Below are 22,217 nucleotides of genomic sequence, written 5' to 3' on the forward strand. Positions count from 1 at the left end.
CCCGTCTAAGATGCCGGGCCTCTCGAACTGACTTAGCCTCATCGTTAATGGGCCCCTCCCCAGAATGGCCTGCCCGGCCGCAAAGAACATCATCAGGCTTAAACTCAGTCGAGTCGACGGCGGTCGAGTCCTTGTCGCCACCGAGTGTAGACATATTAAATGTTAGGGCTAAATTTAACAATTAAAAAATTAAGTTACACAAACACACAAAATTACAGTAGTTATAAAAAACTTAACTGCAAAGACCGTAAAAATACAAAAAAGAATTTAAATGCACGATACCGTAGCTGTACGAGTATGAAGTCCTAAAGTCCACAAAACTTGCTTGGATTCTTCCACTTGAATCTTCAAGCACAGATGGATTGCCTTTAATCTTCTTTCTTGCCAATGAATGTCAAAGTTATTTTTCTTCAGTACCAAACTGAGAAGAAATGTCTCCAAGTTTCTTTGCTTCTTTAGACTACCAACTAACAAGATCTTCTTTTATTATTTCTTTGCTTTTGTAGCCTACCAACCAACAACTTCGTCTTTTATTTTTTGCTTCTAAGTGCTTCTTGGCCTACCAGCTAACAAAAACGTCTTTTATTTTTTATGGTCACAGCGGTAAACCATAATCTCTTCTTGGGAAAATTTTAACATAAAGTTCCCGAATCCGTTCGTCTGTATATAATGACCGAAGAAACACACACTTGAACTTCTTTTCAAACAGTGTATTCCTGTAAAATTAGCCCGAGGCTACCGAAAACGAGGGGGTGCAACGCCTACACCACTTAAACTGTCACTACACAACAGATTACTTGGATAAAAGACGGAACCTTTGTCCAGCTAGCAAGCACTAAGCCAACAGTTAAATGTGCGGCCAACTTTCAAACAATCATTTTACGAATGACCAGAATAGATATCAATATCTCAAATTCACGTATTCAGTAGACTTGAACGGTTTTATATGACGTTTGATTTGTACAGAGATTGGCCGTAACACCTATATACAATGGTTGCGATAATAACCGACTGTTCTTGGCTCAGACAAGTGTCGGCCACCGCAGACAAAACCAGGCTCAAACCCTAACACTTAGGTGTTCTTTACGGGGGCGAGGCACGAAATATCCCTCAACACGTAGTCTACTTTCACTTTCCCCGTACTCTCATCATAGTTGCAGACGGCAACTTTAGCTCTACGAACCACAGGCTTCCCTTTCCTAATTTGTGGAACTACCTCATGCACCCTCCCAAGTTGATACTTCCCACGTTTACCAATATCTTGGAGAGAACCCACCACTACAAGTTGACCAGGCTCCAAATTCTCGGCCATTTTTAGCCATTTTTCCGGCCCTGAAGACCTGGCAAGTAAAATTCTATCCATTTGCTCCAAAACTGCTGAGAAAGTGACAAATTGAACCGATAATCCCTTCTTAGTTGGTCACGATCATGTGGTTTCCCAACAGCATAGTATGGGTCTAAGTATGGGGTCAAAAGTGAGGCAGGGGTGATGACAGTAAAATCCCTAGGGTCTTCACTCAAAGGTACCAAAGGGCGTTCGTTCACGATCCGGCTTAAACTGCTGGTGTACGTAAGCAGTTCAATAACATTGGGCTTACGAATTGAAGAGTCCAAAATGTGAAAAAAGTACTTGGTCATATCGGCCACGAAACCAAATCTACTCAGCCGAAATCTAGCCAAGAGATCTGCCAGAGGGTTTAACAAATCAGGACACGAAAACATTACATCATTAACACAAGTTCCTCGAAATTCAGATTGTTTTAAAGCCTTCTTCCTTAAAGCAGCAGCTCTAATAAATATCTTCCTTCAACGGTACAGGTATCTCAAATCGACCATCTTTCAACTCAATATTCGGTTCAACAAGTTCTCTAGCCAAATATCATTGCGAGACAATTCACAGGTTTTATTTTGCAAGGTCAAATCCTGAATGACTTTATTCAGGTCTGCTATTTCCATATCACGAGACTCAATTTTACGCTGAAAGCTAGAGATGACATCAGACTCTGAAGACGTTTGCACTCTGCACACGTTAGCAACGCTTTCATCTAAGGGTGACTTACCACCACAAGCCAACCAACCGAGAGGAGTGAGCAAAGCATGTGGTTCACTACGATTCTCACCAACACGCTCTTCTTTAGCACACATCAAATAAGCGTTGTCGTTTCCAATCAGTACATCTACAGTACTACAATCATTCAAATGAAACATATTCACGTCATGAAAATGACGGAAACCACTTAAATCCTGCTTATGTGGTAAAGTTTTAACATCGTCAGCCCAAGCTGGGTTAACCACCGAAGTTATATCACAAAACAGTTCATTCGTCTCTAACGACTGAATGTTGAGTTTAACAAGGTCAGCACAAGTAGGTTTCTGACCAGCCAGAGTATCCATTTTAAACGACGCTTTGTCATACGGTTTAACGTCAAGTTTGCAGACCAAATCACTCGAAACAAAAGTCAACTGCGAACCAGGATCATGCTGACAATACACCAACTTCGATTTGCCAGTCATTGGATTCAAAACACGAGCAGCAGTAATGCGGTTAAAGGCTGCTTTAACATTTCCAATCTTAACATTACGCACAGGAACTCTGGCACCAGCATCATCTTTACAGACCGAATCCAGAGAATCACGTGACGTCACATAAAAATCATGCAGAAGAAAATAGTGTTTCCTATCGTTGTTAGGGCCACATTGACGACAGTTGTTTGCATGAACGCAATCCCTAACCATATGCTGGCGCAAACAATTCAAGCATTTGCCAGCTTTCACAATGACATCTCTCCGATCTTTAGGTGTCAAGCGCAAAAAATCTTTACAATTAGACAAAAAATGATATTCAACTTGACCACGTGACGAACAATAAAAACATGCCGGTATGTCTCTACGTCTGGCCACACCACCGCGCGGTGCGCCAACAGCAGTCGAGTACTGCGAACTCCCTGACATCACATTATCATGGGGTTTTACCGACGTCTGCCTAACCGGACATGAAGGCAATTTTCCTTTGCCAAACTTTTTAAAATGCTGCGACTCACCAGAATCGCCCATTAGCATAATGCTAAAATCAGTCGACTTGCGCGTTTTCTCCCGTATTACAAATTCAAACAAACTCTGAAAAGTAGGCTCATCAGTACCACCATACTGATCACCTAAAAAGTCAAGATAACGCTGCTTAGCGTCAAACGGGAGTCGCTTAGCCAAATCCAAAACAAAACGTCCTTCCAATTTGTCACGCTGACCATAAGCTTGCGCGTAAAGCAGACACTGCGACAATTCATCTTTAAACTCTTTCAGATCACTGGAAGAGGTCGAAGTCAATTTGCTACCATAGCGATACTTTCTAATTTCCGGTTCGGCAAAAATACCTCCACGAACCCCAAAACGCTGGGACAAGCGAGCTAACGACATTTCTATCCTGTCTTCTTCTGACAAGCCAGGAGTGTCAGAAACCAAATTAGCAATCGTTTGCGCAGCTGTTCTAACACAAGCAGCTTGTAACAAAGTCAAACGAGTTCCTTTAAAGGGTGAAGCTGCCATTAAGGCCGTAACACGATTTTTAAAGAAGATAAATGGCATATTATTACCATCGTAACCAATCAAGGCCGCCTTATCGAAAAACGTCCTACTATTTTGGTATTCAAAAAAGCAATCCTGTTGTTGAGAACTCGATTTAGCGGGAGAAGACAAGCTATATCCCTTAAGGGGCTGAGGGGGCTCAGTCACATGCACAGCCCGATCACGATCCTCACAAACGTTAAAATCAGGAGACGCGTTACGTCTCTCACAATCACGCAAATTACGTGTAGCTGGGCGATCAAAAACTAGCGGCGCAGAAAACTGTGAAGGGGGCAAAGCATTACTGCTAATGGCGGCCCCGTGACCTGCACGTTCAGGGGGAGGAGTTCGGCTATAATTCGCAGGCCTTGGCTCTACAGCCTTCGGAAGACCCTTAGCCGCGGCCCCGAGACCTCCTGAAACAGCTGGAAAACGTGTGGATTGTACTGGTCCACTCACGGACTGAACAGGCGTCTGGAAAAGGTTATGTAAATTAAACTGCGATTGATGTTCACTTCTGGAATGCCTAGAAGAGCCCTTCTTAGAGCTACGCCGGGAGCCTACCTCTGATTGATATTCAGCCAAAGCTACCTCTTTACGTTGTTCAGCCCTCAACTGTGCGTCTTTGAGTGCGAACTCAGCAGCTCTCGCGGCAGCCTCAGCTCGTATGGCCTCAGCTCTCGCAGCGGCCTCAGCAGCTCTCGCTTCGGCCTCAACTCGTATGGTCTCAGCTCTCGCAGCGGCCTCAGCAGCTCTCGCTTCGGCCTCAACTCGTATGGTCTCAGCTCTCGCTTCGGCGTCAGCTTGTATCTGGAGCTCCTCTCGTCTTAGCTGCAGATTAATTTGTGCAACTATCCGTGACGAGCTCTCAGACATCCTAGTGCTTACATTTGAGGCGCTATCCTCAGGATGTATGTCAGCATCCAACCTATTTGAGAACTCACTTACTTTTTGTTCGAAGTTATTTTTTAACGAATTAAATTCGGGATCTACCCTATCACGAAGTTCTGCCAAGATTGCAGAGTTAACAATTTTAGTCAAAAGAGCATGGAAATGCCGTAAATCCTCTTCCAAAGTAGAGAACTTAGATCTAAAAATTAACAGTTCCTGCTTATCACTCAAAGAACCTAGGGCTACAGAAAGTTCCCCAATTTGAGTCAAAATATCCCTTCTAAGATGCCGGGCCTCTTGAACTGACTTAGCCTCATCGTTACTGGGTCCCTCCCCAGAATGGCCTGCCCGACCGCAAAGAACATCATCAGGCTTAAACTCAGTTGAGTCTACGGCGGTCGAGTCCTTGTCGCCACCGAGGGTAGACATATTAAATGTTGGGGCTCAATTTAACAATTAAAAAATTAAGTTACACAAACACACAAAATTAAGTTATAAAAAACTTAACTGTAAAGACCGTAAAAATACAAAAAAGAATTTAAATGCACAATACCGTAGATGTAGGGGTATATAAAGTCCTAAAGTTCCACACAACTTGCTTGGATTCGTTCACTTGAATCTTCAAGCACAGATCGATTGTCTTTAATCTTTTTTCTTCAAATGAATGTCAATGTTGTTTTTTCTTCAGAACCAACAAAGAAACGCCTTTAATTTTTAACTTGAAGTTCTTCAGTACCAACTGAGAAGAAAAGTCTTTAATTTTCTTTTGCTTCTGTAGACTACCAACCAACAAGATCTTCTTTTATTATTTCTTTGCTTCTGTAGCCTACCAACCAACAACTTCGTCTTTTATTATTTTGCTTCAGTACCAAACACAACGTCGGCAGCCGTGGCCGAGTGGTTAGCGCGATGGGCTCGCAGTCGAGAGCCTGCATGTTCGACTCCAGCCACGCGCACTTGCTGTTGTTTCTCTGGGCAAGAAACTTTACGATAATTGCCTCTACCTAGTGATCGATTTCGAGTAATGGGTAGTACCAAATTTAAGTCATAAGTAAAGTAGACAACCGGAAACAGACATTGCTGTCGGCTGCATTGTGGGTCAGGTGTACGTCGGAAGGCGTACACCGATGCATAGCGCTCAAGTCCGCTTTCCCGCAATGCAGGATAAAGATAAACAAACAAACAAACAAACAAACAAACTAGCCAGAGAATCGTCTTTTATTTTTTATGTGCTTCAAGTGCTTCTTGGCCTATCAGCTAACAAGCCACGTCTTTATTATTTATGCCTTCAAGTGCTTCTTGGCCTACCAGCTAACACAACCGTCTTTATTATTTATGGTCACAGCGGTAAACCATAATCTCTTCGTGGGAAAATTGTAACATAAGACTCCAGAATCCGTTCGTTTGTATGTATGACCGAAAGAGAAACACTCCTTTGAAACGTCTATTCAAATTTGTATTTCTGTATTATTAGCCACCTGGCTGTCGAAATGGGGATGCAACACCGTACACCGCTAAAAATTATCACTACGATACAAACTAATTAGATAAAGACGGAATTTTTGTCCAGCTAGCAAGCACTAAGCCAACAGTTAAATGTGCGACTAACTCTCAAGCAACCATTTCACGAATGACCAGAATAGATAGCAATATCTCAAACTCACGTACGCAGTACTGTGACGCAATAATGAAAAACATTGTCACGCAATTCAAACCGGTGTTCAAAGGTAGTGATGCAATATTTCATCAGGTCTTACGACCGATGGTGCAATATTTGGACATTTTCTAGCAATTTCCATGACGTGATACGATAAGATTCAATACACCATATCGGTTTTTATATGACATTTGATTTGGTGAATAATTGTCGGGAACACAGTTATAAATTTAAAAGAAAATGATTTTCTTTTCCTGAGGACAGAACGCTTTTATAACTCCACTTAACGAGCTGAATCATTCGAAGGAAATGCATTCTACCGTACATTGCAAAGGATTCGATAGTTGTTGGAACTGACAAATGTATCAACAAACTCAAACATATCGTTGATGAGTTTGAAGCTCCATGAAACTTTCATCGTATGTCTGTTGTGCAGTTGCGGGCATGTGGGACAAATTTAAACCATTTGTAAGCTACAACAATGGCATTTTTCAAGACATTTTGGATGAGTTCAGTGGCGTAGCCAGAAAAAAAATTTGGGGGGGGGGCAAATATTTGATGAATTGAAGAGAACGACAAAGTGTTTGATTTAAGACATCGCAACCTGATGTGCAGTGGCGTATCCTGGTGGGTTAAGCAAGGGAAGAAATAAAGCTGGTGGAGGGTTAGAGCGTGCCGAAGGCACGCGTATTCTAGGGGGGTCCGGGGCATGCTCCCCCGGAAAGTTTTTGCAAAATTACACTTAAATAATGGATTATAGCGCTTTCTGGAAATACTTTTAGGGTAATATTTGTATGAAATTTATTAGCAGATAAACAGCTATTAACTTATTAAAGGTAGTTGTTACACACGAACGGGCAAAAACTGCGGCTAAAATTAATAAAGCGCAGATTTTGCGCGATTTACGATTTGCAAAATTTTTTGGTGTATTTCTGTGTGTCTAAAACAAGTCCTTGGGGGTGTTAATAGCCAGATGTCTTGGAAAACGATATAAATTTATACAAATTATATTATATTTTCAACAAAGGGTTCAACTTCGGAATCCAAACTTTGAAAATTTGGGGGAGGCCATGGCCCCTTTCGCCCCCCCCCCCCTGGCTACGCCTATGGATGAGTTGGTACTTTTGACAGAAAGCCACACAGCAAACTTCAGCTGCAAACCAGAACGAACCACCCCATAATCTCTACACAAGGAATCATTGATTGCAACTTTCGAAAGGTTTTTCCAAACAGTTTTGTTATGATTTTTTTTTGTGTTCCGATAGCTACCTCCAACGGTTGCGCTTTGAGAACGTGGTTATAGCAATTACTGAAATTTGTGAAGAATTGTTTGCGCTCCAGTAGGCCTATGACTCAAAACCGATTGAAAAGCCTAACTATACATGTTGACGTTGTGCATCAATTCAGACGCCGCAAAATTTTATCATTTGATGCTGTGATTCGTAACTTTGCATTGCAAAAAGTCCAAAAATTTAATTCAATTTATTTTTCTTTGTCAGAATGCAAAAGAAATTGAATTAAATCAGGGATGTCCAAAGTCTGGCCCGCGGGCCAACTCTGGCCCACGAGACGTTTTTGTACGGCCCGCGCCTGTTGTTGTACAATGTGTTATTTTTAGCCTGCAGACACACAAAAATCATATAAATTCAACTTGCAGTTTTCAGAAAAATTATTGTGGCTGTTGGTCCGCGAACACTTATTATCAAATCTGGCTTGCGTGGGAAAAAGTTTGGACACTCCTGAATTAAATGCTTGGTTGAACTATTTTCGTTGCCTGTAGGCCTATTGTGTGTTTACAAAGCTTTCTAGACAAAATAGTTAGCCTCAATGGCGTTTTTGCTGCAAGCGTAACCCAGTGATTATTATGATTTTTACATTAAACGAAGTTCTTTTCCTGCTGAGGAAAGTAGGCTAATTTCAGCTTAACACGAACATGCAACGCAATATTTGCTAAAAAATATTATGGGGCCCATTTTTCGTATTGTTTCCCGACCAGTGCTGACTTCTCTCGGAGGCCCTGCCAGCAGCGTCCAATTTACTTCTCTCATTTGCACCTGCTCTCTTAGGCTGTAACAAGTACAACATATTTTCAAGGACTTCCTTTTCTACAGGAAGGATTCCTGCTGGAAAGCCAGCTGCTTCAGTGTAAACAACATCCCTTAATTTCTTTTTTGCTTTGGACCGAGTTGTCAAAAGCAGACATTATTAGATGTAAATAGACTGCTAACTGCCCAAAGGGTATATTAGTACACTTTCAGATTTCTGAACCATGCGATTGGAAGTGTCCTGTGTGTTCTAACGGACACCCATTGTGGCAATGCAGGCAGTTTCGTCGCATGGCTGAAGTGGACCGACAGCGGACGGTTAGAGCTGCCCAGTGTTGTTTTAACTGTTTAGAGTTTGGACATCGTGTACAAGAGTGCAAGTGGGACAGGAGTTGTAAGCTTTGCAAGGGAAGACACAACACTCTGCTTCACCGCCCTCAAGATGACAGGAGTGGAAGAAAGTATGGAGCCACGGAGCCCATGAAACCTGGTCAGGACAGCAAAGAGGCCGGCTCCTCTACATCTTCCAATTGTACTTCTGTAGTAACCTGCGCTAGTTCGGGGCTGCGTGGTGCAAAGAGTTATATGGTACGTCTGAAGGTGGTACCGGTTACAGTTTGGAGCCCGGATAGAAAGTCACAAGTCGATACTTATGCCTTTCTTGATGAAGGCTCAGACACCACCCTCTGCACAATCGACTTGATGAAGCGGCTTGGGATGACAGGCAAGAGTGTGGATTACTCCATTTCAACTATGAACGGCGTCAGTCAACAACGTGGCTACAGGCTGCAGGGTCTGTATACACGTGGCATTAAAGAATGTAAGGGGATGGAGATTGATGCTGTATTGGCGGTTCCGGCATTACCTGCTCTGGATGGAAGTATTCCGAATGCTGATGATGCTAGCATGTTTCCAGATGTATTGCAAGGCGTTGACATCCCAGAGCTGGCTGAAAAGTCAGTTGACCTTTTAATTGGTGCTGATGTGCAGGAAGCACACTTTATGCATGCGTTTCGCAGAGGCCGGAATGGTGAACCAAATGCCATTCGTACTGGCTTGGGTTGGACATTGAGTGGTCCTGCGGGACATAATAGTTCCAAGGCCTTGGTGCATATTAATTTTATTCACTCTGGAAGTGATATACTGCATCGTCACATGCAACAAACCTACGATCATGACTTCAATGATGTTGGGGATCCAGATGAACTTGCCATGTCCATCAATGACAAGCAAGCGCTGACTTTAATGAAAGAATCGGTCAAAAGGGTAGAGGGACATTATCAGCTAGGACTACCGTGGAAAGATGAGAAAACTACGCTCCCCTGCAACAGAAAGGTTGCCGAAAAACGCTTGGAGCACCTTCGGCGTAGGTTTAAAAAGGATGACAAGTTCTTCGATATGTATAGTCAGAAGATCAGAGAATATTTAGACAATGGATTTGCACGAAAGGTGTCACATGATCAATTGCCTAAGACCAGCCGAACGTGGTACCTCCCTCATCATGCTACCGGTGAAAAATTTCGCATTGTCTTCGATTGTGCGTCTAAGTTCAGGGGCACTTCTTTAAATGACAAGCTACTTCAAGGCCCTGACCAAACAAGCAGTCTGGTTGGAGTTTTGCTCCGCTTTAGGGAAAAACCAGTGGTAGCAGTCGCGGACATCAAAGGAATGTTTCATCAGGTTCGCGTAGAACCTGACGACTGTGATAGTCTTCGCTTTCTCTGGTGGCCTAATGGAGATATTTCCTCCCAGCCCGAAGACTATCAGATGTGTGTCCATCTCTTTGGAGCTACGTCTTCGCCGAGCTGTTGTGGGTTTGCGTTACGGAAGGTCGCGGAAGACAATGTGCTCAATGTTAAGAGCGACGTGCTATATTCTATCAAGAGGAACTTTTATGTACATGATTTTCTGAAGTCATTCGAAACAGTGCAGGAAGCTTCACAGTTGGTGCAGTCACTGAGCAAGCTGCTAGAGGCAGGTGGCTTCCATCTGACGAAATTCCTCAGTAATCATGAGGGTGTGTTGGACCAAATACCTGATAAAGATAAATCAAAAACCATGCTGAATTTGGACTTGGACTCGCCACCATTGGAAAGAACTCTTGGAGTGGTCTGGAATACTCTCTCTGACAACTTGGAGATTAAAGTTTGCATCAAGCAAAAGCCGTGCACCAGAAGAGGTCTGTTGTCGATGATAAGCCAGGTATATGACCCATTGGGCCTCGTTCAGCCGTTCATGTTGCCTGCTAAGCAACTGCTACAAGAGCTTTGTGCAGATTCTCTCGGATGGGATGATGGTATACCTGACGACAGGACACAAGTTTGGAATAAATGGTTAGAGTGTTTGCCACGACTTGAGGATGTGAAGGTACCTCGTTGTTTTCGCCCTTGTGGATTTACTCCTACATTAGTGCAGCTCCATTGTTTTTGCGATGCAAGTATGACAAGATATGGGTCAGTTGCTTACCTCCGGTTGTTAAATGCCGAAGGAACAACACATTGTTCCTTCGTTATGGGGAAGTCTCGCGTAACACCTCTAAAAAGTATCTCGGTACCCAGGTTAGAGCTTGCTGCTGCTGTAGTCGGCATAAAATTGGTAAATCTCTTAAAGCGCGAGCTTGATATTAACCTTGATAATATAATCTACTGGACGGATTCCACCTCAGTGTTGCAGTACATCAACAACAAGGAGAAGAGGTTCGCGGTGTATGTTGCAAATCGTGTGGCAACTATTCGCGCAGAGTCTGATCCGTCACAGTGGCGACATGTTGACACCAAATCAAACCCTGCAGATATTGCATCGAGAGGACTAATGCCAGACCAGGCCGAGCGAGCTGCTATGTGGTTTGATGGTCCAGAATTTCTTACAAAGGGGGAAGACTGCTGGCCACAGCAACCCAAAGTACTTGAAGTACCTGCTGAAGATCCTGAGGTAAAGAAGGCTGCCCTCCTCAATGCAGTGGAACTACAGTCGGTTGATGAGGACCCCATCCACCGTCTGCTTCACCACTACTCATCGTTTGAAAGGCTTAAAATAGCATTAGCCTGGATCCTCAGAGTTCGACGACGGCTTCGGAAGAATATTGCTAGGCAGTCTGCCGGGCTTGACAGGTTACCAGATTCCGGCCATCTCACTGTTGAAGAGTTAAAAGCCAGCACTCTCGAGATCGTCAAGCTTGTGCAAAGGGTCAGTTTTGCCAAGGAACTAGGCAGTTTAGCGGATCAGGGAGATTTTGACTCTTCTCTTAACCCCTCTGTAGGCGTCCTGCCCAAGGGCTCCAACTTACGTGGCCTAAGCCCTATTGTAGTTCAAGGTATTCTTCGTGTTGGTGGGCGGTTGCAGCGCTCCACTTTGTCTCTGGGGGAGAAACATCCAATGATCTTGCCCAGCCGACACCATGTGACGCGGCTGGTGATCGAGTTTTTTCATGTTTGTAGTGCCCATTGCGGCGTGCTTCATACGCTTAGTGTGTGTAGGAAGGCCTTTTGGGTGATTAAAGGTCATTCTACTGTGCGTCGTGTGTTGCGTGAGTGTAGAGTGTGTCGTTTGAGAGATGCTACAGGGGGTCAACAAATCATGGCACCACTTCCAAAATGTAGGGTTACCCCTGGTAGGCCAGCGTTTGCTTGCACAGGAGTGGACTATGCAGGGCCGTTTATGACCAAGTCTGGTAGAAGCATGTCCAAACGTTACTTGTGTGTGTTTACCTGTATGGCCTCTCGGGCTGTACATTTTGAAATTGCTTATTCCCTCGATACCTCCTCATTCCTTCAAGCATTTCAAAGATTCGTAAATCGAAGAGGCATGGTTGAAGAACTCATGAGTGACAATGGCACAAACTTTGTCGGTGCTAAACGAGAGTTTGTTGAAGGCATCAAACGATGGAACCTTGCCCATATTGAGAAAGGGTTATCACAGAAAGGCATCAAGTGGTCTTTCAATGCCCCATTGGCATCACACAGAGGTGGAGCCTGGGAGAGATGCATCCGATCTGCCAGGAAAATTCTGCATGCCTTGGTCAAGGACCGAACTTTGAAGGATGAAGACCTAATAACACTTGTTACCGAAGCAGAACACATTATGAATGACAGGCCGTTGACAACAGTTAGCGACGATCCCGAAGATTTGGTGGCTCTGTCACCTAATAGCTTGCTACAAAGCAAGCTTGATGCAAGCATGCCATGTGATATATTTACATTTGCTGACAGTTACCGTAAATCATGGCGGTTAGTTAACTATCTTGCCGACCAGTTTTGGCAGCGTTGGTCTGCAGAATACATGACATTATTGCAAACCCGTAACAAGTGGCAGAAGCCAGTTCGAAATCTCGCCGTTGGCGACGTGGTCTTGGTAATAAATGACTGTCAACCCAGAGGGTTGTGGCCCAAAGCGAGAGTGACGGAAGTGTTTCCAGATCAAGACGACGTTGTACGCACGGTTCGTCTAAAGACTGCGATTTCAACCTATGTGCGTGATGTTTGAAAGGTGTGTCTTTTGGAAGCAGACGTTTGAATCGATTTCCCTTGATGATTGGACTTACTGATAGAGACAGTTTTATTATTACGCGCGCGACGCGAACATTTACGTAACTTAGTGTATGGTATTGTTGCTTGTGTTTTGTTTCCAATACGTTTGCCTAGCTTTGCTTTTGTGTTCAAAACGACCTCAGGGGACCCACTTCAGAGATCGTAAATATTTTCCATAGTTATGCGACATTGTACATTTGAAACGTTGTATTGTCTGAACAAGCTCATGTAATAAGAGCATTCGATTATTTTTCTCTTGGGAAAAACAGCTACTTCTAGTCTTCTACCCCAGTAATGTTTTTGAGGCCGGTATGTTGGTTTCATAATCTCATCCTCAGTTTCGATTTAACCATAATTGTTTATGCCTGTTTTCTGACCCTTTACGAAGCCCTTGTTTACATGACAAGTTTCGGTCGACTGCGTTGCCCTTCCCAAAATAGGCTTTATGCACATTCCCGGATGTTGTCACCGCGATGACGTTGATTTTTGATGGCGAGGCGGAAGATTCGAAAGCAGTTTTATTTAGGGTTTAAATATTTATTATCGTGGAAGTCACACAGTATGTAAGTACACTCTTCAACTAACTTAATGTTTATATTTCTATTCTATTTGAATAAGTAACTAATTGATATCGGATTTGTATCATACTGAAAGATCAATGTAGACAAGGGCGCGGGAAGTAGGGGTGCTCAAGGGGCTGCAGCCCCCCCTAGAACAAACTCAGCCCCCCCTGGAATTTTCAATAATTGCTTCAGCCCCCCCTAGAAAATTCTGACAATTTAAGGTAGGCCTACATAACATATCTTCAGAAATTTTTTCGAACAATAATTGCTACGATGAATCGAGTTTCTGTTACGTGTGGTCGCGCTCATCATTTGCAATAAAGAGTCGTCAATCATAGGGATCTATACCTCGCAGTAGCGGTACTAGCCACCAGAGATGTACGTATACGCCGCAAATTCTACGCCGTAGACTTGCGGCGTAGACTTTTTGTTTGCGCTAACGCTTATGGCCACATTTTTTTGGATAGTTTGCGCTTGAGGCTACGCCGTAAAGTTTTCGCGGTTTTTTAGGGCATAGCGTCAACGCATACTTTTTAATGTCCTTTTTTTGCTACAACACGCCAATACTTTCCAGCGCTGCAGTTGAAAGAATGTTTTCAATGGGCAAAGACATTGAAACCAAAACGCAGCAAAATGTCAGATGAACACTTTCAGATGCTTGCTTCTTCGTGGAAATTCAAAATAAAACTTGTTTGTTTCGAGTGGTTTATACCGTGTTAATGTTTGGCACCTAGCAAACAAAATAAGTTTACGCTAGTGTAGGCTATGCGCTGACGCTGCCAACTTTTTTTACAAGTTACGTTGACGCATACGGCGTTAATATTTTTTGTATGCGCGTAGGCGTATTTTGGAGGCATCACTGCTAGCCACCCTCCTTACTAACACGGCGGTCCATCGTTTATTGGACATCATTCTGCAATATTTACATTTCATGCGTAGCCTACTTCTGAACATTACAATAGGCCTAATACATGATATTGCTTTGTCATGTCTGACCGACATGACAGAAGATAGGGCAATGAGAAGAGACGCACATGCAAACATATTCGGCTTGGTAAAACAAGCACGCACGATGCGGCTTTATTTTGCGATTACCTGCAGCGTTGAAGTTTTTCAGCCTGCAGAAGCCGTCGCAAGACAGCTCCAAAACAAGATCTTTGCTTCTTCAGCTTTGGAATCAATCACCATTCTCCGCGAACGGATCAAAAATCACAGAAAAGATGAATTCGTTTCCAAGCTTATGGAAACAGCGAACGTCTTTGCGTCTGTTAATAACCTAAAGACGCCAAAGGATCCCCGAGTGATCAAAACTCCAGCAAGATTTCGAAACATAGAGGAATCGGATACTTTGTCGTCTGCGGGAGAAGGAGCTTGGAAACGGCAATACATCGAAGCCCTTGATTTGGTTCAAGCTGAGCTTGATCGAAGATTCGACCAGGCGGATCTGCTTACAGCAGCCAACAGAGAGAAGGCCCTTTTGAGCTGTGCAAACGGTGAGGAAAGATCTGATCAGCTTACCCGATGCCATCGTCTAAAAACGGAATTTACTTTGCTCAGCGATGTTGTAAGTGAAAAACCCCCAAACTCCGTTCAAAAGGTTGCTGAGCTATTATCGCAACTAAACCCTCAAACACTAGATCTTTTCAAAGAAACGCGAAAATGCGTGCTCTGCCTTTGCCTCCCGGTTTCGGTTGCATCATCACAACGTTCTTTTTCTGCTCTAAGACGCCTGAAAACGTGGTTGAGAAGCTCAATGACAAAAAAAAGACTTAGGCTATGGTACTTATCTTGCGTTGATGCATGTCCACCAAAACATTTTTGACACTGTCGATGTCAAAGAACTCATGACACAGTTCTTAGAGAAAACACCTGAGCGAAAATCAATCTTCGGAAGCGTGTGAGAGCACATTTTCACAAACTGTCGTTTTTATATCACTGTCTAATTTGTTCGTTTTCATTCTTCATTTGTTACAATTTACAATGTGTGTATTTTGGAGGCGTTTGTTTTACACAGGAAATGATCGAATGCCCACTAGCAATTTAAAATGTCGTCCCACATAAGGGGGTCTGGAGGGCGAAGCCCCCCAGAAGCTGACAACACTACGGCAGCTTCAGCCCCCCCTAGAGAAAAATAGTTTCCGCGCCACTGAATGTAGATGTAATTGCCTACTGGATTCGTGAAAACAAAATGGCTGCTGGTGCTACTGCTCAGTAAATCTTTTATCCCTTTCCTCTGCTATACCCCTATGCTGGCCTAGTCCATTACTAGCGCTCAGTTTATAAATCGTGACTTTGGATGGTGCTTAACTAGCCCTCTTATTCCACGCCCTGCAAGCTCCCTGGTCTCAGTGGGGCTAAACCCTGCTAATTTTCTAGGTTTTGCTGTGGGTTGGGTCCCCTTTATTGTATTCTCTCTTTTAATGTATGTGTGGTCCGCATAACTACTGTTGGTCGTCAAATAGAATCAGTAACTCAACCTGTGGTGGTTACATCATATCAATTAATGATTTCTTGCGTAGTACCTTGGTAGGCTACGGTACGATTGATTCGTGAATGTGTGTAGTGGCTGCTTTTGCTGTGTGAGTTGAATGTCAGTCATTGAATTTCCTGTGTGAGGTTGCAGTAGTCAAGTTCGGTTAATTGTGGCTGTATGCGCATTAATTGATTCTGCTCTGCCTACTTACATAATTTTTGATTCAATATTGTGATCAGTTGTAGCTTGCTTTACTAGTTGTAAGCTGCTGACTCGTAGGTTATTTCCGAAGGGAATTCCCCTGGTTATTTGTTGTTTTTGTTTACTGTTGTGTTGTCTGGCTTATCTGTAGCCTACATCTACTGTAGGGATATATTGCGGCTGTTTTATTTTGTTAATACTTACTGGTAGTATTTGTTTTCATTAATTTTGTTAAACTCACTATGGATAAGCGCCATGCTGAGTTGTCTCTCCAATTGGAGGAACGAGAGTTAGAACTGGAACGTCGCGCTTTGCAGCTCCAACGCCAGGAGATGGCTTTAGAGCGCCGGGCCTTGGAGCTGGAGCGTCGACGTTTTAAATCTTCTCTGACTGGCGATGGCAAGGTTGAGTCAGAAAAGGCAATAGGTGAGGGGGAGGGTTTAGTCCGTGAGGAATCTGTATCTCACCATGTGACTGGCGATGTCCCTCTGTCAAAAGGCGCACTTCCGCCAAAAACAGAGACAGTTGTCAACCTCGTTAGGAACGAGAGCCACAGTACCTTCGAATCTTGTCAAGGGGAACTGCACCGTAGCGACAAAGGGCTAGATGTTTCTAGCGAAAGGGACTTTGTTACCAGGAGCTATGCCGACAAGGATTCCCGGTCTGTGCTGCCCGGTGAACGCGTCACGGCTTCGCATTGGAATTCGTTTGTGAATTATGAAACCAAGCCTAAGGATGCTCACGTGGAGTGCCAAGCAGAGTGGAATGGCTGGAGAACACCACACCAACCCATGATGATGGGAGAGCAAGGAGATCCTTATGGTCAGCACAGGGCAGAAATGAGGTCTGTGCCTGGCTACCAAGGTGTTGGGAGGCACCTGCCCGCAAGGCATGAGTCCACAGGTCTGGATACCTCATTGCATCCGGCAAATTCACAGATTGAAAAGGTTGTCGGTGCATTGCATTCAATGGCAACTGCAGTCTGCCGCGCCCAGGGTGGTCGGTAACAGAAGAGAGTAAATTTGATGGTACGCCAACAGATTATTATCGCTTTGTCCGATATTTTGAGAAATATGTCATTCGCGATGTAAACGATCCAGCTGCTATGTTGGACCTCTTGATATCTTGCTGCACTGGGAGGGCACGACGCAGCATCGAGCAATGCATTGTCATGGAACCACCAAGTCTTGCTTACCACCATGCCCGTAACACACTGTACAGAAACTTTGGCATGATCGACAGTGTTACCACAGCCTTTATTGAAAAGATCATACATGGACCTTCATTTAAGGAAGGGAACACGCAGGGACTATTGGATTTGTCGCGTCAGATGAAGGATTGTGAAATGACTTGTGGGGGGAGACTAGATTGTGGGTTGAACACACGTCACACCCTGACAAGTATTGTGAGTCGTCTTCCACCCAAGTTGCAGGATCGGTTGATTGAGGTCTCTGTTGAAGGGCTTACATTTGCTCAACTGGCTGATCAGATTTACCAGTATGCTCGGGTCCAAGGTGGATATTTGGCACAGGCTCTCAACAGAGACAAGATTCATTCGAACCAGGAAAGAAGAACCAAGTCAGGTAAAGGTGTTCTGTCATATGCATCACAGGGTTCAGTAAGGGGTGGAGCTCATACTGCTAAGAGTAGCGTTGGTGCAAACTATTCTTCAGAACCATGCGATTGGAAGTGTCCTGTGTGTTCTAACGGACACCCATTGTGGCAATGCAGGCAGTTTCGTCGCATGGCTGAAGTGGACCGACAGCGGACGGTTAGAGCTGCCCAGTGTTGTTTTAACTGTTTAGAGTTTGGACATCGTGTACAAGAGTGCAAGTGGGACAGGAGTTGTAAGCTTTGCAAGGGAAGACACAACACTCTGCTTCACCGCCCTCAAGATGACAGGAGTGGAAGAAAGTATGGAGCCACGGAGCCCATGAAACCTGGTCAGGACAGCAAAGAGGCCGGCTCCTCTACATCTTCCAATTGTACTTCTGTAGTAACCTGCGCTAGTTCGGGGCTGCGTGGTGCAAAGAGTTATATGGTACGTCTGAAGGTGGTACCGGTTACAGTTTGGAGCCCGGATAGAAAGTCACAAGTCGATACTTATGCCTTTCTTGATGAAGGCTCAGACACCACCCTCTGCACAATCGACTTGATGAAGCGGCTTGGGATGACAGGCAAGAGTGTGGATTACTCCATTTCAACTATGAACGGCGTCAGTCAACAACGTGGCTACAGGCTGCAGGGTCTGTATACACGTGGCATTAAAGAATGTAAGGGGATGGAGATTGATGCTGTATTGGCGGTTCCGGCATTACCTGCTCTGGATGGAAGTATTCCGAATGCTGATGATGCTAGCATGTTTCCAGATGTATTGCAAGGCGTTGACATCCCAGAGCTGGCTGAAAAGTCAGTTGACCTTTTAATTGGTGCTGATGTGCAGGAAGCACACTTTATGCATGCGTTTCGCAGAGGCCGGAATGGTGAACCAAATGCCATTCGTACTGGCTTGGGTTGGACATTGAGTGGTCCTGCGGGACATAATAGTTCCAAGGCCTTGGTGCATATTAATTTTATTCACTCTGGAAGTGACATACTGCATCGTCACATGCAACAAACCTACGATCATGACTTCAATGATGTTGGGGATCCAGATGAACTTGCCATGTCCATCAATGACAAGCAAGCGCTGACTTTAATGAAAGAATCGGTCAAAAGGGTAGAGGGACATTATCAGCTAGGACTACCGTGGAAAGATGAGAAAACTACGCTCCCCTGCAACAGAAAGGTTGCCGAAAAACGCTTGGAGCACCTTCGGCGTAGGTTTAAAAAGGATGACAAGTTCTTCGATATGTATAGTCAGAAGATCAGAGAATATTTAGACAATGGATTTGCACGAAAGGTGTCACATGATCAATTGCCTAAGACCAGCCGAACGTGGTACCTCCCTCATCATGCTACCGGTGAAAAATTTCGCATTGTCTTCGATTGTGCGTCTAAGTTCAGGGGCACTTCTTTAAATGACAAGCTACTTCAAGGCCCTGACCAAACAAGCAGTCTGGTTGGAGTTTTGCTCCGCTTTAGGGAAAAACCAGTGGTAGCAGTCGCGGACATCAAAGGAATGTTTCATCAGGTTCGCGTAGAACCTGACGACTGTGATAGTCTTCGCTTTCTCTGGTGGCCTAATGGAGATATTTCCTCCCAGCCCGAAGACTATCAGATGTGTGTCCATCTCTTTGGAGCTACGTCTTCGCCGAGCTGTTGTGGGTTTGCGTTACGGAAGGTCGCGGAAGACAATGTGCTCAATGTTAAGAGCGACGTGCTATATTCTATCAAGAGGAACTTTTATGTACATGATTTTCTGAAGTCATTCGAAACAGTGCAGGAAGCTTCACAGTTGGTGCAGTCACTGAGCAAGCTGCTAGAGGCAGGTGGCTTCCATCTGACGAAATTCCTCAGTAATCATGAGGGTGTGTTGGACCAAATACCTGATAAAGATAAATCAAAAACCATGCTGAATTTGGACTTGGACTCGCCACCATTGGAAAGAACTCTTGGAGTGGTCTGGAATACTCTCTCTGACAACTTGGAGATTAAAGTTTGCATCAAGCAAAAGCCGTGCACCAGAAGAGGTCTGTTGTCGATGATAAGCCAGGTATATGACCCATTGGGCCTCGTTCAGCCGTTCATGTTGCCTGCTAAGCAACTGCTACAAGAGCTTTGTGCAGATTCTCTCGGATGGGATGATGGTATACCTGACGACAGGACACAAGTTTGGAATAAATGGTTAGAGTGTTTGCCACGACTTGAGGATGTGAAGGTACCTCGTTGTTTTCGCCCTTGTGGATTTACTCCTACATTAGTGCAGCTCCATTGTTTTTGCGATGCAAGTATGACAAGATATGGGTCAGTTGCTTACCTCCGGTTGTTAAATGCCGAAGGAACAACACATTGTTCCTTCGTTATGGGGAAGTCTCGCGTAACACCTCTAAAAAGTATCTCGGTACCCAGGTTAGAGCTTGCTGCTGCTGTAGTCGGCATAAAATTGGTAAATCTCTTAAAGCGCGAGCTTGATATTAACCTTGATAATATAATCTACTGGACGGATTCCACCTCAGTGTTGCAGTACATCAACAACAAGGAGAAGAGGTTCGCGGTGTATGTTGCAAATCGTGTGGCAACTATTCGCGCAGAGTCTGATCCGTCACAGTGGCGACATGTTGACACCAAATCAAACCCTGCAGATATTGCATCGAGAGGACTAATGCCAGACCAGGCCGAGCGAGCTGCTATGTGGTTTGATGGTCCAGAATTTCTTACAAAGGGGGAAGACTGCTGGCCACAGCAACCCAAAGTACTTGAAGTACCTGCTGAAGATCCTGAGGTAAAGAAGGCTGCCCTCCTCAATGCAGTGGAACTACAGTCGGTTGATGAGGACCCCATCCACCGTCTGCTTCACCACTACTCATCGTTTGAAAGGCTTAAAATAGCATTAGCCTGGATCCTCAGAGTTCGACGACGGCTTCGGAAGAATATTGCTAGGCAGTCTGCCGGGCTTGACAGGTTACCAGATTCCGGCCATCTCACTGTTGAAGAGTTAAAAGCCAGCACTCTCGAGATCGTCAAGCTTGTGCAAAGGGTCAGTTTTGCCAAGGAACTAGGCAGTTTAGCGGATCAGGGAGATTTTGACTCTTCTCTTAACCCCTCTGTAGGCGTCCTGCCCAAGGGCTCCAACTTACGTGGCCTAAGCCCTATTGTAGTTCAAGGTATTCTTCGTGTTGGTGGGCGGTTGCAGCGCTCCACTTTGTCTCTGGGGGAGAAACATCCAATGATCTTGCCCAGCCGACACCATGTGACGCGGCTGGTGATCGAGTTTTTTCATGTTTGTAGTGCCCATTGCGGCGTGCTTCATACGCTTAGTGTGTGTAGGAAGGCCTTTTGGGTGATTAAAGGTCATTCTACTGTGCGTCGTGTGTTGCGTGAGTGTAGAGTGTGTCGTTTGAGAGATGCTACAGGGGGTCAACAAATCATGGCACCACTTCCAAAATGTAGGGTTACCCCTGGTAGGCCAGCGTTTGCTTGCACAGGAGTGGACTATGCAGGGCCGTTTATGACCAAGTCTGGTAGAAGCATGTCCAAACGTTACTTGTGTGTGTTTACCTGTATGGCCTCTCGGGCTGTACATTTTGAAATTGCTTATTCCCTCGATACCTCCTCATTCCTTCAAGCATTTCAAAGATTCGTAAATCGAAGAGGCATGGTTGAAGAACTCATGAGTGACAATGGCACAAACTTTGTCGGTGCTAAACGAGAGTTTGTTGAAGGCATCAAACGATGGAACCTTGCCCATATTGAGAAAGGGTTATCACAGAAAGGCATCAAGTGGTCTTTCAATGCCCCATTGGCATCACACAGAGGTGGAGCCTGGGAGAGATGCATCCGATCTGCCAGGAAAATTCTGCATGCCTTGGTCAAGGACCGAACTTTGAAGGATGAAGACCTAATAACACTTGTTACCGAAGCAGAACACATTATGAATGACAGGCCGTTGACAACAGTTAGCGACGATCCCGAAGATTTGGTGGCTCTGTCACCTAATAGCTTGCTACAAAGCAAGCTTGATGCAAGCATGCCATGTGATATATTTACATTTGCTGACAGTTACCGTAAATCATGGCGGTTAGTTAACTATCTTGCCGACCAGTTTTGGCAGCGTTGGTCTGCAGAATACATGACATTATTGCAAACCCGTAACAAGTGGCAGAAGCCAGTTCGAAATCTCGCCGTTGGCGACGTGGTCTTGGTAATAAATGACTGTCAACCCAGAGGGTTGTGGCCCAAAGCGAGAGTGACGGAAGTGTTTCCAGATCAAGACGACGTTGTACGCACGGTTCGTCTAAAGACTGCGATTTCAACCTATGTGCGTGATGTTTGAAAGGTGTGTCTTTTGGAAGCAGACGTTTGAATCGATTTCCCTTGATGATTGGACTTACTGATAGAGACAGTTTTATTATTACGCGCGCGACGCGAACATTTACGTAACTTAGTGTATGGTATTGTTGCTTGTGTTTTGTTTCCAATACGTTTGCCTAGCTTTGCTTTTGTGTTCAAAACGACCTCAGGGGACCCACTTCAGAGATCGTAAATATTTTCCATAGTTATGCGACATTGTACATTTGAAACGTTGTATTGTCTGAACAAGCTCATGTAATAAGAGCATTCGATTATTTTTCTCTTGGGAAAAACAGCTACTTCTAGTCTTCTACCCCAGTAATGTTTTTGAGGCCGGTATGTTGGTTT

The 22,217-nt window shown here is 44.5% G+C and overlaps 2 protein-coding genes across 2 annotated transcripts; both read left to right on the plus strand.

The window, feature by feature from the left end:
* Window positions 1-8,445: 8,445 nt before the first annotated feature.
* Window positions 8,446-12,636, plus strand: LOC145788477 (uncharacterized). The gene has a single exon (XM_082600241.1). It carries the CDS (start codon window positions 8,446-8,448, stop codon window positions 12,634-12,636), a length of 4,191 nt encoding a protein of 1,396 aa, XP_082456367.1.
* Window positions 12,637-17,022: 4,386 nt separating this feature from the next.
* Window positions 17,023-21,852, plus strand: LOC145788478 (uncharacterized). The gene has a single exon (XM_082600242.1). It carries the CDS (start codon window positions 17,023-17,025, stop codon window positions 21,850-21,852), a length of 4,830 nt encoding a protein of 1,609 aa, XP_082456368.1.
* The last annotated feature ends 365 nt before the right edge of the window (window positions 21,853-22,217 follow it).

This window comes from Aplidium turbinatum, chromosome 2 (assembly GCF_918807975.1).
Source record: "Aplidium turbinatum chromosome 2, kaAplTurb1.1, whole genome shotgun sequence".
In the NCBI taxonomy this organism is placed as follows: domain Eukaryota; kingdom Metazoa; phylum Chordata; class Ascidiacea; order Aplousobranchia; family Polyclinidae; genus Aplidium; species Aplidium turbinatum.